The 17,309-nt window shown below is 39.7% G+C and overlaps 1 protein-coding gene across 2 annotated transcripts; it reads left to right on the top strand.

Moving 5' to 3' along the window:
- Positions 1 to 241: 241 nt before the first annotated feature.
- On the top strand, positions 242 to 13,857 carry LOC149204114 (protein trichome berefringence-like 7). 2 transcript variants are annotated; one of them, XM_089394646.1, is made up of 6 exons: positions 400 to 820; positions 1,422 to 1,900; positions 2,353 to 2,742; positions 12,813 to 12,971; positions 13,126 to 13,427; positions 13,694 to 13,857. In XM_089394646.1, exons 1-6 carry the CDS (start codon positions 752 to 754, stop codon positions 13,705 to 13,707), a joined length of 1,413 nt encoding a protein of 470 aa, XP_089250772.1. In that variant the 5' UTR covers positions 400 to 751; the 3' UTR covers positions 13,708 to 13,857. The 2 variants fall into 2 exon arrangements, with proteins under 2 accessions (XP_089250773.1, XP_089250772.1); XM_089394647.1 differs by lacking the exons at positions 400 to 820; positions 13,694 to 13,857 and adding an exon at positions 242 to 393 and having other exon boundaries at positions 13,126 to 13,673.
- The last annotated feature ends 3,452 nt before the right edge of the window (positions 13,858 to 17,309 follow it).

Here is a 17,309-nt window from a genome sequence, read left to right on the forward strand (position 1 = left end):
AATAAACAAACTTCCACCACTATTTTTAATCTTGTGAACCTTACAATATCATTTCCTTTCATATCGAAAATGACTATGTAAACTTCTCCTATTGGTATGAGTGCTTGGGCGGTGAAACATAGAGTTCCAACGACAGGTTATCACGAGAATTCGTGGCCCACACGACAAATAAAAAAGAAATTCAAAAAAATTGAAAAAACGCCTGTCCGCTTCTTTATCGTTGCTTATGGAGTGGATGAGTGACGTAAGTCTGTTGAATACAGGTTGCACGTTAATTTCACGAGGGCCCCACATCGTAGCTTGCAGCTGCAATTTCTTTCAGAGATGGGATTCGGAAGAGTTGGTTCTTGTAATAACTATGGGACCGTGCAAATCTATAATTGCTAATCTAAGGTAAATATGCCTCTTTCCCAAGGAATCAATTTGTTGCTTTTTATTATAATTTCTGTTCTGGTGGACAGATGACGATAATGGCTTCCCACCTGCTCACATCTTGGTTGGTCCGCTTTCAATTTTGGGGCAATGCGTGTATTGTGAAATGGTGTTTTATACTTTCGGTTGTTTTTCCTCGATCAGCTAACATATATCAGTATCGATGCCCAGGTGACAGTAATCTGCTCCATCAGAAACTGATACCATGATCAGATTGAGAATCCTCGATAACAGTGAGCTTTTGTTTTTGAAAATGCCCCAACCCAGGTGACCAGATACCCCCCTCACTGCTGCTGATTTGTTAATGCGGGTATGATGGATGAATATATATCAGGGTTCTGATGTTTTACTCTATTCTTTGTGCTGTCACTTCTGCATTGTAGCACAGGTATGACTGGTTATCATTTGGGAGTGAAGGGGAATCGAGGGTTTGATAGTTGATTTCTTGCACTCTGTCCTACCTTTTTTTGATGTAATCAGTTCATGTTCTTTTGGCCGATCCTGTTGTATCTTGCTTTATGCTTTCGGTAGATTACGGCACCAGTACGGATTGGTATAATCGATTGTCATTTGTAGTGGCATTGACCTTTTTTTTTGTCATTTGGTGATGATTGGTAAAATTATCATATTTTAGGCTATAGAGATGCCATCAGAATCCTAGCAAGCCTCTGAAACAGCCTTGTTTCTTGAACAATAACTTGTAGTTTAATGGCAATGTGGATAATTTGTGAGACGCGGGTCTCAAATTTCTTCCTCTCTAGCAACATCAGCGCTCCTCTGTTAGCCATTTACTAGGTTGGCTATCACTTGGATCTTGTGCCTGGACGGCATTAGTGATTATCCATCCTAAGTTTCCATTGGATCTTGTGCATCGGCACCTATTATCAGAAGCTGAAATGCTGTTGTAAACCTACTGGTGCCTAGCCATAAATAAATATTTAACTTCGCAACAGCTACATAACGGCCTTGTTTTTTGAATTTGCTTCCAGATGAGGTGCCGGCGATTATATAATTATTTCGTTTCGGCCTATGTCTCTATAACTAAACCACTGTCAACTGCCCTTGGAGCTCTCACTCTGCAGAATCATTTCGCTCAAAGGAATTATGGCTTTGGATCAGGAGGACTGCAGAAAAATGGGCATCAGTGTTTTTGCTATTTAGCGGTCCTTCTTCTCTTCATCTATAGTATAATCATCACATGCCATCGATTTTTTCATCCTCAGTATCCTGGCGAGGGGTTTATTTCTTCTAGCCAACTCGATGCTGGAGTCAACCATGTCATTCAAGGGTATGGTTCAAACAACTGTGACATTTTCAGTGGGAAATGGGTTCCTGATAGTACATACCCTTTGTACACTGCCTCTGCCTGTCCTTTTGCAGAACTGGGTTTTCGTTGTCAGAACAATGGCCGGGAAGATAAAGACTACCTGAAATGGAGATGGCAACCCCTGAGTTGTGATATACCGAGGTAAATCTAAATAACCTCATTGGCAGTTTTATCTTTTTTAAACTATGGCAACCCCTGAGTTGTGATATACCGAGGTAAATCTAAATAACCTCATTGGCAGTTTTAGCTTTTTTTAACTATGCACCACATTGGAAGACCACAATATCATATGATCTATCTTGTTCCATCTTTTATCATGCTGTATATCGTCTATTCTAATTTGTTAGAAATTTTTTGGCTGTAACTACATATGAATTTACAGTCCAACGACTTTTGGGTGAACACTTCAGTCATCATCAGGGAGCAATAAAGAATATGACTTATGTTAAATACAGTTACAGCCAAAATATTTTCTAACAAATATATAAAACTGTGAAAGCCTATATTCCAAGCTATTCTGTTTTACTATTTTAATTTTATTTCACATATAATCAGGAGCTCTGGAGTCTTGACTAGACTTAGTGTGGATGCAGGTTTAATGCACCTGATATCCTAAGAAGATTGCAGGGTTTGCGTGTTGTGTTTGTTGGAGATTCCATGGCCAGAACACAATGGGAGTCTCTTATCTGCCTTCTAATGCAAGGTGTAGCTGATAGGCAGTCAGTTTATGAAGTAAATGGAAACAAAATTGCAAAGCGTATCCCATATTTGGGGGTCCGGTTTAGTACATTTAACTTCACGATTGAGTACTATCGGTCACCCTTTCTTGTACGCCAGGGAAGTCCGCCTAAACATGCACCTAGAAGGGTTCACTCCACTCTTAAGTTGGACAAGCCAGATGTTGCAAACAAAAAGTGGCGTGAAGCAGATTTACTGATTTTCAATGCTGGACATTGGTGGACACCTTCCAAAACCTATGAAATGTAGGCATCTTACTCCTCTTTCCACATTTTTTTCTTTGCATTAAAACTGGGTAATTTTTTGGCAGCTTTATTTCAGCTTCTAGCTATTGTTTACTTATAGACGAGTCGTTGCAGAGATAATGGGGTGTGTTCTAATATGAATATAATACTAGCCCGGGTCAAGACAAATACTGTGGATTATTATAATGTGGGATTGAGTAAGCTACTTCCAGGTGTTTTGCACCATGAACTGAGGAAACTATTGAAGGTGAAGTATACACATGGATACTAGGAGACATCAAGGAAAATGGTGCAGACCTTTAACATTACAATAACATGCTTTCAATCACAGAATGTATTTCCTCTGAAGTGCATAACCCTAGGCAACTAGAAAAGAACAGATGATACTTTACTATAGTTACAAATCGTCAATGAATTTCAGTTAATGCTAATTATTGCCAGATAAGACAGGCACACACCACTTTTAATTTTTAAGTTATTACTATCTGTGCCTGTCAGGGGTTACTTCGAATTTGCTGTTTAGTCACACTCTAGTGTTATGCCTTTTCTATCGGCCTTGTGATTTCTTGTAATTTCTATTTCTCATCACGGCCTTGTGATTTGTTGTAGTTTCTCATAAGTTGTAAATGTCTCGGGTGATGATAAATCTAGGCATGTCAATGTCAGCTGTAAATGTCAGCTGAAACTCAGCACATGTTGCCAATCAATCTGTTTGATTATAGTACACATAAAATTCAGCCAGATTAATTGATAATAAAAATAACTGGCCACTAATTCCTGCAAATTCTTGTTGGAGAAAGCTTGGAGGACCCACACCAAAACTGATAGTTTGAATGATGCCCCACTCTTTCCTTGGTAATCCTTTTGACAGAAGAGAGAACACTGTCTGAAAAGCACAAACAGATTACGATTCAGCCATCAGTGAAGGTTTGTCTCCAGGTGTCCTCAGTCAAATTCTGAAAACAAATATTTTCACCTGTTCTAACTTCTTTCTCCCCAGTCTAGCAGCAAAAGAGTGATGAAAATTGGCCTTTGCAGGGTCATGACTGAGCTAATTCCAATAAGTGTTAGCTGTTGGTTTCTTCAATTTAAATTTTAGTTGGGCTGGTTCGTTGAGATCTGCTTCCACTTGGTAATAGGTTTGTTTATCTCCTTATTTTTCCTTACAGTTGTAATACGATGCAGTGTTTTGATGGGGTAGTGCATATAGCAGAGCATGTGGGAAGACAAGTTAAAAATTATTGGCATACTGTACAACTATACTATGAAAGTATTAAGTAATATTACAATATTCATAAGGACTATTAAAAGGACCACCTAAGATAATTGTTTGTTTGCAAGAAATGCTAAGGTAGCAGAGGCTAAGGACTATTAAAAAGACCATTTAAGGTAATTGTTTGTTTGCAAGAGATGCTAGTGTGACAGAGGACAATCAGTTGAGAGATGGAAGAGATGCTGTAGCCTGGGTTGGGGTGAAAATGTTTTGGTGCATGTAAAATGGATTACGTTCCTTTACACCAGGTTTTGAATAGGCATGTATAAAGCCTTTTGGATTTGATAGCCTGTAGAGAGATATCCTATTTTCATTTCCGTATTGTAGTGTTTTTCATATATTTTAATTGTTTTGGGACTTAAGGCTATTTCATGGAGAAGGTAATGACATTTAAAAGTTTGGCCAACTATAAGAATGTGCTGCCCACATGGAAATGCCACTACAAGGCAGACCTGCAGCAATATAATGTTTGGCTAGCTTGCAGAAAAGAACAGCAAGCATTGCCTGTGTCATCAAATGGATATGTTATAACGCTCAATGGTTATTATGATTTAATCATTGTTATGACTTCTTTATTTGAACCAGAACACATGGAAGAGTTTGTTCTTCTATATATATACATGGAAGAGAATATATATATATATATATATATATATATATATATATATATATATCCAATGGCATTCCTCCTAGGCCAAGAAGCTTCAAAAGACAGCTATCCAGAACATGATCAGCAAATTATTATGTTCAAAAAAATGCAGAAAACTGATTCTTAATCTCAACAAAAAATTCATTATACATTTTCTGTACCAATAGCTTTCAACTTCCGAAAAAGTCACTGTAAACCTTATATATAAGTCCTTTCATCCAATTATAACCATCAAGGAATCTCCGTAAATATGATTATGTGTTATATCCCTTTGCAAGGTGAAGTAATAGTTTTAAGGCCATTAGCTCTGCATAATTATTGGTCACAGAGCTTATACTAGCTGAAAAGGAAATATGATGAAAATGAGAGAGATAAAGTATTCCCCATGCTCCCCCCCTCTCCTGGAGGGATTTCCTTGAGCAGCCTTGTCAATAAAGCCCATGGCAAGTTGAATTGGATAATAATATTAGGTCGTTGGGGCCTTTGTGAAGTGTCCTGGATATTGTGAAAAGAATCCATAATGGCTAAGCTCTGAACTGCAAGTTTTATGAAGGTACCATATTTTAAAAAATAGCATGATTTCTCTCTAGCCAGACCCCCACACAACAGTAAGAGGAAGGGCTCTGCGATGTTTTTTGTGTTGGGCTGAGAACTACATTTTTAGGCCTTCTTTGAAAGAGGGTCCTTCCCAGATATAAGACTGATCCTCATGATTAGAATTTCTGCCCACATAACCTGTATGAAATGACAACGAAGGAAGAGGTGATCCACATTCAGTATTTTGTGGGCACAGGGAGCATTTGCTGGGTCCCTGAAAAGAACTTTTCTGAAGGTTGTCCCAAGTCAGTGCTTTATTGCAGAGGGGGAGCCACATAAAGAGTCTTGCCTTTCGGAGGGCATTTCAATTTCCGTAGTTCTTTTTCCACCAGGGATTGGATGTGGGCAGATGTCCCTATGCCATACAAAGATAGCCAGTTTTGGGGCTGTATCCCCTAGTGTGATTATGCACCCATATAGGTTGATCTGGCTGATCAGAGAGAGAGAGACTAATGATTGTTGTAGAGACTAAGTGAATATTTTCCAGGTCACAATATGGTGTCCTTCCAACCAAAGTTCAGCGGCAGTAGCCCAGAGTTGAGATCTCTGAATGAAGTCCTGGCAAGAGATTTGGTTTAAAAAGAGAAATCCTTCCCTGTTAAGCCTAGAGATTAATTGGTCTGACAGTGTGTGATTATTTTGGCTGCCAATCCAAGGGTCCTTCCCTATGAGCACCTGTGTTCTGTCACCAATTTTCCATCTGAGTCCTTGTTTGATGAGGGGAAAGGCCTGAATAAGGGCTTTCCATATTATAGAGCCATTCCTTCATGATTTCAATGGAGACTTGATCAATGAGGGGAAAGGCCTGAATAAGGGCTTTCCATATTATAGAGCCATTCCTTCATGATTTCAATGGAGACTTGATCAATCTGAATTGGAAAGAGGACTGATATATTTCTGATGCGTTACCCTGGCCCAGAGTCCAAATCTTGGATCAGACGCCAAACATTCTTTGCAGCAAGAGCTTTTGAGAACCAGGATAGGTGTATTTTTACCCCCACACTCCTTGAGTTTTTGGCATGTCTATAGATTTCCAGGAAGCTAATACAAAGGATCTTTTTTCTGCCTTTCTATCCCAAAGAAAACAAAGGGATATCTGTATAATTTTATCTAATATCCCCCTCAGAATCCAGGCCAAAGAGGCCCAATATACTGGAATTGCCTCTGCAACAGACTTCACAAGTACTGACCTGCTTGCACAAGAGAGTTATCTGTTATACCAAATATGATTTTGTTTTTCGATTTTAGCCAGTAGCCATGCCAATCCAGTTTTAGATATTTGTTTGGCTTGAGAATATAGCCCAGATATTTAAAGCCTTCCTCAATGTCTGCAAGCTGGAGAGAAAGAAGATTTTCAATTGCTAGAATATCTTTATCAGATAAGCCTCACCAGAACATGGAAGATTTTGATCTATTAATGACCATCCCAGTAGCATTGAGAATATGTCTAGTAGATATTTTAAATGCTTCAGATGCCTTAAATTCCCATATGAGAAAAACAAAATATCATCTACAAAGAACAGATGCATTAAGAAGCAGTTTTGACCGATGGAGACGCCCTTAATTATTTTGACATTTTGCATCATTTATTACTCTACTGAGGCCTTCAGTCACTGATACAAAGAGCAAAGGAGAGAGGTTTCATCCTTGGCACAATCCTCTTTCTGCATTAAAAGGAGACAAAGCTGCAGCATTTATCAGAAGGCCAAAGGAAGTAGTGGTGATGCAATTTAGGACCCAGGTGGATGAGGAGAAGCCTAAGGTAAAGTGTGACAGAATCCCAGGCGGATGAGGAGAAGCCTAATGTAAAGCTAGCTAACTCTGCCGGAAGCCTTTTAAAGATACACCTTATAGATCATTGCTTTCTGATATCCCATTTTAATAGAGTGTAGATCTTATTGAGCCAAACCGCTTCGTGAATTGGCCTCCCTCTGAGAAACCTGAAGTGCTCAGGAGAAATATTTTCAGAGAGGGCATCCTTAAGATGAAGGGCAATTAATTTTGATATGGTCTTATAAATAGAGTTGTAGAGGGAAATGGGTCTGAAGTTTGAACTGATCAAATGAGGAGGGATGGTCGGCTTTGGGAATGAGTTCAATGATGTTAGTATTGAAAGGAGCTAGAATTTGGCTAGTGGTCATGGAGTGTTTGATATCCTTGGGCAGATCTTCTCCAATAAAATTGTAGCATTTAAGAAAGAATTCTATAGGAAGCTGATCAGGACCTGGGCTTTTCCCTTGGCAACTATGGAGGACCTTTTCCAGTTCTTCCTTTGAGAATTCCGCCATAAGCCTCTCATATTCTTCCTGAGCTATAAAACTGGGAAAATGGCTAGATACCTGGAGGATATGACCAATGGTAGCCCTCAATTTTTCATGGAGTAAAGATTTGAAGTGCCTTGCCTTCATTTGCGAAGTCTGAGAAGGATGTTGTGAGAGATCCATCTGCCCGGGATATATTCCAAATGTTATTTATGGCTTTACTATGATTGGCAAAACAATGAAAAATTGTGTTGTCATCACCTGCTTGCAATTTTTGAGCACGACCCTTTGTTCTTCATTCCTTCTCTCGGACAAGAAGAATTTCCTACACTCATACTCCAAGATTTTTAGCTGAGACTGAGAAATATATAAAAGGACACCCTCAGCTTCTCTGTCTAAGCAGTTCTTTATCAAAGCCCAAGAAAATGGTAGCTGCTTTACCCCTTTTTAGATTTGCTTGAAATTGGATCGGAGGTGATGCTTTGTCTGCAAAATTGTGGGGTCTTCAAATGTTTTTGATGGCCTGATAAAAGGACGGATCTTCAAACCAATGTAGGTTTTTTTGAAGGGACTTGGAGGCTGTGGATAGGAAGAAATCATTTCTAAGATGATGAGACAGTGGTTTGAATCATTGCCCACTAAGATCCACTGACAAAATCTTAATTTAGTTTTAAGGATTGATTTGGAGATAAGAAAGTGATCCAATCTTTTGGCAATCCTTGCCTCCCTAGCTTTGTTGTTTCTCTAGGTGGGCAAAAGTTTAGGTGATTGTATGCCTAGAAGCCCTATTTCTTTCAAGTGGTTCAACATAAAATCTGCTATAGAATCAGGATGAGCAGAAAAGCCCCATATTTTAGATGACCCCAAAGTGAAGTTTAGATCTCCTCCAATAATAATCTGACCAGATTGTATGAGGATTCTTTGTGGTGATTTCACAAAATTCCTTCATATATATGTATGGACCATACAAATTGAGACAATTTTTGGACATCTTCAGGTCTAGTGAATGAAACTCTGTTGCCAGACCCAATTCAATTGACCATGCAAACAAAAGCTTTAAAACATCCTTCAACCATCTCGAGATAAGGCCTCCTAATCTGCTAGACACATCCAAGGCGAAAAATTCCCAATTTGGAAGAGAATCCTTAATTAACTTTACAACTTTGTCACCATCCATCATAGTTTCTTCAAGAAAAAATATCTGGGGAGAATGGGTCCTCACCAAACCCTTTATAGCCAACGTTTTGGTAGGATTGGCTAATCCTCGACATTTCAAAGACAACATCTTCATAGAGGAAACTTTAAAGGGGTTGATGCTCTAAGGATCCTGATAATGGATTTTTATTTCCCTATTCTAAGTTCTGCATTTGTGTGATGTTGTGTGACAAAAAGATAGGATTTCGCCCTCGAATAGGGGGTTTTGCTTGTGGGTCCTTGATGCGTCACAAATTGGATGCAAGGGTAGAGTCAAGTAAGAGCTCCCCCAAAGTTTTCTACTTCGAAAAGGGGTGATCTTTGATTTTGATTGGAGATTGTAACTAGGAATAGAGACTATTGGGGGAGGCTCCACCTCACGTGGACGAGTGGAAAGGAGGGAAGGAGGAGAAAGGGGAGTGAGGAGGTTGGATTAGAAAAAGACACATAATTGAAAGAGAACAGGGGGGATGAGAGAGGAAAGGAAAGACATGAGAGATTTCATAGGTGGTCTCCAATAGGGTGAGAAGGAGAGGGGGAAGCTAGGGATGTGCCATGAATAATGAATAAATCAACATAAAGAGAAGCAGAGGGTTGAATACGAGATACCATACTTGAGGGGGGGAGGGGGGCTCTGAACCTCCAAAGCATCTTGCTAGGAAGATGAAGGGCTTCCAATTGGACAAGTAGGAATTGCTGACTTGGACCTCCTAGAGGGGATTTGAAACTCCTTATCCTGGACCTCCTTGGGAACCCATTTTTGTCTTTTTGGGAGAGTGAGCAATCCTTTCCCAAATGTCCATAGGTGTGACATCCACACTTGAAGGGTATACCTTCATAATCCAAAGATTGCTTATGGGCAAGGACCCCAAATGTAATGGAGATAGCATCCACCAAGCCTTTTGGAAAGATTTATCCCCGCCAGAATATGTGCCATACCCATGTAACTGGCTTGCAAGTATGGGAAGTCCACTTTGTAGAAAAACCCCAACAATCTCCCAATCTCATGGAAGACATTTGTTGACTAGAAGATAAGTGGAAACCTAGAGTTGGACCCAAAATTGGGATAACCATTAACTTCTCCAACCTTGCTTCGAAATCAATTGTCCATTTTTGGTGAAGAGCACTTTAGAGCCCCAATGCCATCGAGACTTTCGAGTTTTTTGTGCATCCGCCCTTGATGTAATGACCCATCCTAGGATCTTGGTAAAATTGGAGGTGTACTCACCCCTATTATCTGACCTCAAGACCTTGATATTCTCGATTGTCTGGTTCTCCATCTCGGCCTTGAATTCCTGGAGCTGATTGAAGGCCTCATCCTTGGTCTTCATGAAGAAGATCTAGATTTTCCTAGAATAGCCATCAATGAATGTGACATGGTGTAGTGCTCCCTGCACTGATGCCACTGACATTGGTACACACACGTCTAAATGGAAGAGATCCAAGATCCCCTTGGATGTATTTGCTACTTAGAAAAGCATCCTTGGCATTCTTGCCAAGTGCACACCTACACATGACCTGTTGCTTAACACTGAAATCTGTGAGACCAATGACGATCTCCCTTAGGATAGACAACACCTTATAGTGTGGGTGTTCTAACCTCTTGTGCCACAAATTGCACAGGTTGTCATTGCCATGTACCAAAGCTTGAACAAGTTTTCCCTTCAACTTGTATAAGTTTCCCTCTCCAACCTTGATCGCTACTGTGGTTCCGGGCTAGTATCCTTTGGACAAACAAGCACTTGCCCATTTTTGAACGTGGCCTTATATCTCTGTCCTCCATCACTGAGACTGAGCGCAAGTTCTTCTTTAGCCCTAGTACAAACAACACCTCCTTGTCTTCCAATGTTCCTCTTGAGTTGAGCTAGAACTTAATGGTTCTCTCTCTCTTCATTGCATACTTGGCATCATTACCAAGCTCCACATATATAGCTTGAGTGGGCCTAATGGTCAAGAGCATGTGTTTCCTCCTAAGAGGTCACAGGTTCAAAACCAGAGGGGGGTAGAGTATATATGCCTTCGTAGACTTAGCAGTCAAATAGTTGTGTGGAGGTGGGCCCCTTGTCCCACAAACAAGGGGGTCTCATACACCAATTTGGTGTCTGGCTTCGCTGTGACCTTAAAATTGGATAATAATAATAATAATAAACCCCTAAGTCTTTCTTCGTCAGACTACTAAACGACTCCCATGTTTTTGTCTTATGGTGTGATGCACCATTGTCCAAGTACCAAGCACTCTTGGTGATCGTGTTGGTAGATAGACAAGAGACCAATGAGGAGTTCTTCAACTTTGTTGCAAACACATCAAGCTGTACCTCTGCTGATGCTTCTATTTGCTGTGACTTCCCATTCCCCTTCTTCGACTCTGGACACTGTGATGCTTGGTGCCCATTCTTGTGGCAAATGAAGCACTTGAGCTTGATCAAGTCCTTCCCCGGCTGTGATCCTTCACTATTACCCTTGGAACCCTTCCCTTTGCCCTTGTTGGCCTGGTTGACCAGGGCTAATTTCTCCTCTCCATCTCTTTGCTTGTTGGCTTTAGACTCCTCCCATGCCTCTTCCTGGATGCAATCATTCCAATCCCTTTCCCAGTTGGGAAGCTTTTCGTGAGCACATACTCCTTTGTCAAATGGTCCCATGGCTTGGTGAACCCATTTGGTGCCACATTGACGAGTTATTTCTCATCCACTTTTCCGCCAATGGCTGCAAGCTGTTTCCGTATCTGGGTGATCTTCATGAAATCACTGGTAATGTTATCAAACCTCAATATCTGGATGGATCTGAGCTTGCTCCTCAAGATCATCTCCCTGTTCATGTTGTCACTCTAGAACAGGTCAACTAGAGCCTTGAACATCTCTCTAGTCAATTACTTCTTTGCTAAGTGCCAGATCAAATTATTCTTTACAGTGTCCATGATAATCCGATGGGCTCTGACGTCCTTTACATGAGCTGCCTTATCTGCTGGATTTGTTGGTTGAGGAACAAATTTCTGCAAATTCCCAACAGTCATGTTCCTTCAACAACAAGGTGACCTTTACCTTCCAGGGCAGGAAGTTAGATGCTCCATCCAACCGGTCTTCAAACTTGAGATCTGTAGTTGCCATTTTTAGATCTAATAATCATGCCTTGTGCTAAGCTTTTCTAGCACCCACAAGACTAATAAATGCTGTGAATGATTGTGGATTCTCTGTTTTACTTCCTGGTTGTCTCAGTTTCTGTCATCTCTGGTGGATCAGCCATATCTATGCCAAATTTGACTCTTATGTGGAATGATTTGTTTCTGCCTTAACAAATGAATGTACCTGCTAGTCCCTTTGACCTACTTTTGTGGTCTCTTGTTGGACACTCGTAATATTTTCTTATCTTTGTTTTAGTCTTTAGGAATCATCTTTTTTTTTCCACTTGTGGTTCACGGATACCTGTTGTCACTGGGTAGCCGCTACGTCCACGGATCAACACTAGGGTGGACCCCACCCGAAGGGGGTCACACCCCTCGGCCTATTTACTGACCTGACACCAAGAGCTTTCGGGAATTGACCCTGTGACCTCCCGACTGGTGAGGCACTGATATGACCAATTGAGCTAACTCTTGGGGCTCTTTAGGGATCATCTTTATCAAGTAGTAGGAATGAATTTCACACCCATTTAACAGAATGGCAATAACCTGCTTATCAAGCAACAAAATTTAAACCAAAAGGGAATATCATACTCTTTGAAAGAGTTTTTAACAGAGTGGTAACAACCTACTTTTCAAATATATTTCTGATTTCCAGTTGCGGAAATCAGTGCCACGGTTGGTTAAGGGCCCAATCTGCTATACTACAGATTCGAGTTCTAGAGTTATGTCCCAGGAAACTTGTTTTATATTCTTTCTATAGCCTTGAAAATGTATACTAGCACGTGTCTGAACCTGGATGGTTTTCTGTTTCTTTCGTTTTGCCCTTATTTCCTTTTAATGTGTATACTGCGTGGGGGGGAGGGAATGGGGTATATGTGGTATGTGCATAGAAGTTCTGTAAGCATGTTTTCTGGATTTTTGATAGGAATCTACAAGCATTTTATCACACTAATCCTGGAAACACCTGGATCCAGACAGGGGGTGTTACTTCCAGGTAGGTGACTCTTTGAAGTTGGGCATGACAATTCGTGATGCTTATCGGAAAGCAATAAGTACCTGGGCTTCATGGGTGGAAAGTACTGTCAATACGAGCAGAACCCATGTATTTTTCCGCAGTTTTGAGCCTTCTCATTGGAGGTAAGTAGATTTCTGTACAGTTTGAACTTTGTTATCATTAAGATGAAGCTTTGCTAAGGTGGATGAATCTAACCGCTTATTCCTGGCGTCTTTTAATATAATGCATACAAAGCGGAACATATGTTAGGGAATTACTAAATACTGTAATTTGCAGGAACTCTTTTACTACAAAAGTATGCAAGGTGAGCAAATACCCAATATCGGATCCTGGAAATCTTGGGAAGTATCCTCTGTCTCAGATCTTGGTGGATGTTGTAACACGCATGAAAGTTCCTGTTACAGTTCTCAATGTTACAACATTATCTGCGTATCGAAGTGACGCACATGTTGGTCAGTGGAGTGATATGCCCTCTGTGCCAGACTGTAGTCATTGGTGTCTTCCTGGAGTACCTGACATGTGGAATGAGCTTCTTTTTGGCTATCTATTGATGGAAGGACGAGGAGTCTGGGGAACAGGTATTATGCTGTAGGAAAAGCAGCAGGGAAATTCCTTCTGTTATATCATAAATCTGTAACATTCTGAATGGTCATTGTGTTGCTATATCGTAAAAGCTTTTAACGGTGGTCTTCCGATTTTCTTTCTTTGAGTTGAGCTATTCAGGCATCTGGTGATAAAAAAAAATTAACACAACCTTTTCATTTTTACAAACAATCGTGGTTCAATTTATTTAATTTGTAAAATGTGATCAGTATTTTTGTACACATTGAATTGGTGGTTGCAGTTCACTATAAATGAGAATTGATGGGACAAACAAGGCGAGGGTGATGGCATCTTCTTTGCTATCTATAATTATTGATGAGTCTTGTATGCTTGAAGGGATATGCTAAGGATCCGACATGTAGTTATGCTTGTTTCATAAAAACACCCCCTTACAAGGATTGAAACTAAAGATCGTTCTCTGATTAAGAACAAAAGATAATGTGTAATAACTTTTTTCAACAAGATGGCCCGGTAATTCATGGGAACTGAAAAATTATGAACACTTGAAATCAAGCAATACATCCACTACATCAACTGAGCATATACGTTTTTTTGCAAATCTCATTTTTAACTTTGAAAACCCTGAGTGGCTTAGAGGAAAAAATAGATGATGATTAGTGGGTAGATTGCAAGTACTTGTAGATTGCACCTATTATAGAGGTTATTCATCCCCCAGACTCAGATCCTCCCAGTCTTAAAAAATTTCATGAGATCTTTGACAACATGATGGATCAAGCTATAGCTACCTGCTATTGGTGGGACCTTTTGGTATAGTTTCACACAGAGTAGATCCAAATACCATTCAAAGGAGATGGAGATGGGATAGGATGAACAAACCACTTCACATTGTTGTATATGCACTTAATTGTAATTGGTATATGGAGAGGCTTGGTAGAGTGTCTATTAGATTTCTTGAAGCCAGATTGGATTTAATGTTCGATAAAATTTCTCAGAATAGAAATAAAACTAATTTTTTCAGATATGAAATTTTATAACAAAAAAATATCTGGATTCCTAACTCAGTTATGCACAGCAGAAATAAAACAGAAAACCAAGCACATAAAATGTTATTCAACACAGTTTTTACCCTGGACACCCCAATGTGGGAAATCCAACAAACTTGTGCTTTTTATTCAGCTTCAGAAAATTGGTTACAACTCTTTTTTCGGGATTTAACAACAGCAAATCACTTAGAAATTTCAGCTCTTCGACACAACAAAAAATAGCTGTACAGTTTGATGCAAATCGATTTGTATGGCCCAACCAATCAGTCCACAATTCAGCCTTCTTCAGCCCACACAAATTGCCAAATCTGTCCTATCAAATTGGCTTGATCCTTGCTCAATCAAATTGATCTGTATGACTTGGTATTTCGACCTCCATAAGTCTATTTGCTGCCCTAGAAAGATAGCCTCTTTGCTGATCCAAACTCTATTGTTGCTTCGATCCCCTGTCATTGTTGAATGCCCAACTCTTTTCCCAAATTGAACTGATCTCTCCAACAACCCCTTTCTCTCTTTTATAATTTTCTAACATAATTTCCAAGTGATGGAGGGTTGGGATTTCTCTTTCATACTTGAGATCAACGATCACGATATAATTTTCAATTGACCTCTTAACCTTTTAAAAAAAGCGGTCAGTAAAATAAAAAAAATTTAATTATTGATTCTATACCTAAGGTCCAAACTTAGAGAATATTTAAATAATTCAATTGTGAGAGAAATTTGGTTATTTGATGCATATCATGGCACTTGACCATTGTAGAATCACCTTCCAAGCTACATTTTCAATACTCCCTCTTAGCAAAAGGTGTTTTGCACCACCTCCCACTTATTTATGAAGAATATAAATTTGTTCTTGATCAAAGCCTTGGCCAGAGTGTTTGCACCCTGGTCATTTGTTGGTACATAATGTAGCTTCATTATCCCCTTTTGCACACAATCTTGAATGAAGTGGTACCTTATCTGAATGTGTTTCGACTTGTCATGAAAACCCTGATTCTCCAAGAGCTTGATACAACTTTGATTGCCACAATGAATCAAAGTTGGTTCCATCTCCTGATCAAATAACCCTATGAGAAGCTTTTGAAGATATTGCCTCATAAATTGCCAAGCTAGCAACCATGTATTTGGACTTGGTAGAACTTAGTGCAACTGATTTCTGCATCTTGCTGAACCAAGAAACTACCCTCATTTCCAAGCTAAAACAACACCTTGTTGTACTACCTGCCCATTCAATGTCATTGTACCCCTCTACCTTCAATCCATCCATTTGAGTATATTTCAGTCTGTAATCCGTTGTGCCTGGAAAGTATTTCAACACATGTTTTGTAGCCACCCAAGGAACTTGCTTGAGCTCCATTATAAACCAACTGAGTGTAATTGATTGCATAACAAATGTTTGGTCTAGTGTTAATTGAGTACATGAGAGAGGCAATCAATTGTCTATATAATGTAGGGCTCATTGCCTCTGATATGGAAACATCGATATTCTTCTAGGAAATCACTAGTGGCATAGACATGGGTCTACTGTTCATCATCTTGAATCACTTCAAAATCTCAACTGTATACTTCCCCTGCCGGAGGGAGATCTTCCCATCCTTTTGCCACATCTCCAAGCGCAAAAAATAATGGATCAAACCTAAATCTATCATGTCGAATTCTATTTCCATGTCCCTCTTGCATTATGTTATGAGCCTTTTGCAACTTGTGAGAAATAAGTCATCCACATACAACACCAAAATGTGACGCTCACCCTTGACCTAAATGTAATACAAGTTTGGGTCTACCTCACTCTTGGTGAAGCCCATGCCATGTGAGTAGTTGTCAATCCCAGGGAACCTTGCCCTGGGAGCTTGCTTGAGTCCATACAACGCTCTCTTCTATTTGCACTCATGGGAATCCCCCCCATGCACCTCAAAACCTTCAGGGTATTCAATGTAAATCTCTTCCTCAATCACACCATTTTAGGAGGGCCACCATCACATCCCTTTGCTAAATACTCCAATTCATCTGCGTTGCAATAGAATTGTTGCCTTGATGGATGGGTATCTAGCTACTAGGGCGAAGGTTTCATTGTAGTCAATCCCTTCCTTATGTGATAACGCCTTAGCCATAAATTGGGCCCCAAAATTTTCCACACCGCCATTTGCAACATGCTTAACCTTGTAAACCCATCTAGAGCCAATAATAGATTTGTCTTCTAGTTGTGGCACAACCTCCCAAACCTTGTTCTTCATGATGGAAGAATACTCTTCCAACATGACTTCTTTTAATATTCCAATAGGAAAATTACTCTTAGGTTTGAAAAGAGCACATGAATCTTCTAATTTCAAATAGAGATGATATTGAATGCACAATAGTGTAAACAAGTAGTTGATTTTACCAACACTATTAGTACATAGCATGCTACAAATTCACAATCTCACTTCTAATGTTGTTACTCATACAAACTTAGTTGTAAAGTACTCATCAATTTATAAATAGTGGCAATCTTCTATTGAATGTACCAACAATATACTCAAGGATTACAACATTAGTTAATCTTATCAATAACAATGTACATTTGGCTAATTCAACACGTAAATAACCAACTTACAAGATCATCAATTTCCTTGTTGCCTCACGGGACACCTTAACAATGCCCTTCACTACTCAAATTGTACCTCATGGACTTTGCCACATCCCAAAATACCATATCAAACCTTTATTGCCTCGGTAGATGTTGTAACAGGCTTTGTTGTTGCCTCGCTAGTCCCATAAATGCTTTAACAAGCCTTGTTGTTGCCCTAACATACCTTGTTGCTTCCTAGAGAAGCCTTAATTGATCTTTGATGCCCCAACAATGCCCTAATAAGT

The sequence above is a fragment of the Pinus tabuliformis genome, chromosome 1_2, assembly GCF_031772625.1.
Source record: "Pinus tabuliformis cultivar Carrire ecotype Pingquan chromosome 1_2, CPIR1, whole genome shotgun sequence".
Classification (NCBI taxonomy): Eukaryota; Viridiplantae; Streptophyta; class Pinopsida; order Pinales; family Pinaceae; genus Pinus; species Pinus tabuliformis.

Bases quoted from the DNA above. Each gene is read 5' to 3' on its own strand.
- LOC149204114 (XM_089394646.1), top strand. From the start codon at position 752: ATGAATATATATCAGGGTTCTGATGTTTTACTCTATTCTTTGTGCTGT. The intron at 1,901-2,352 runs GTAAATCTAAAT...GTGTGGATGCAG, and splicing joins CTGAGTTGTGATATACCGAG to GTTTAATGCACCTGATATCC. The intron at 2,743-12,812 runs GTAGGCATCTTA...GGATCCAGACAG, and splicing joins CCTTCCAAAACCTATGAAAT to GGGGTGTTACTTCCAGGTAG.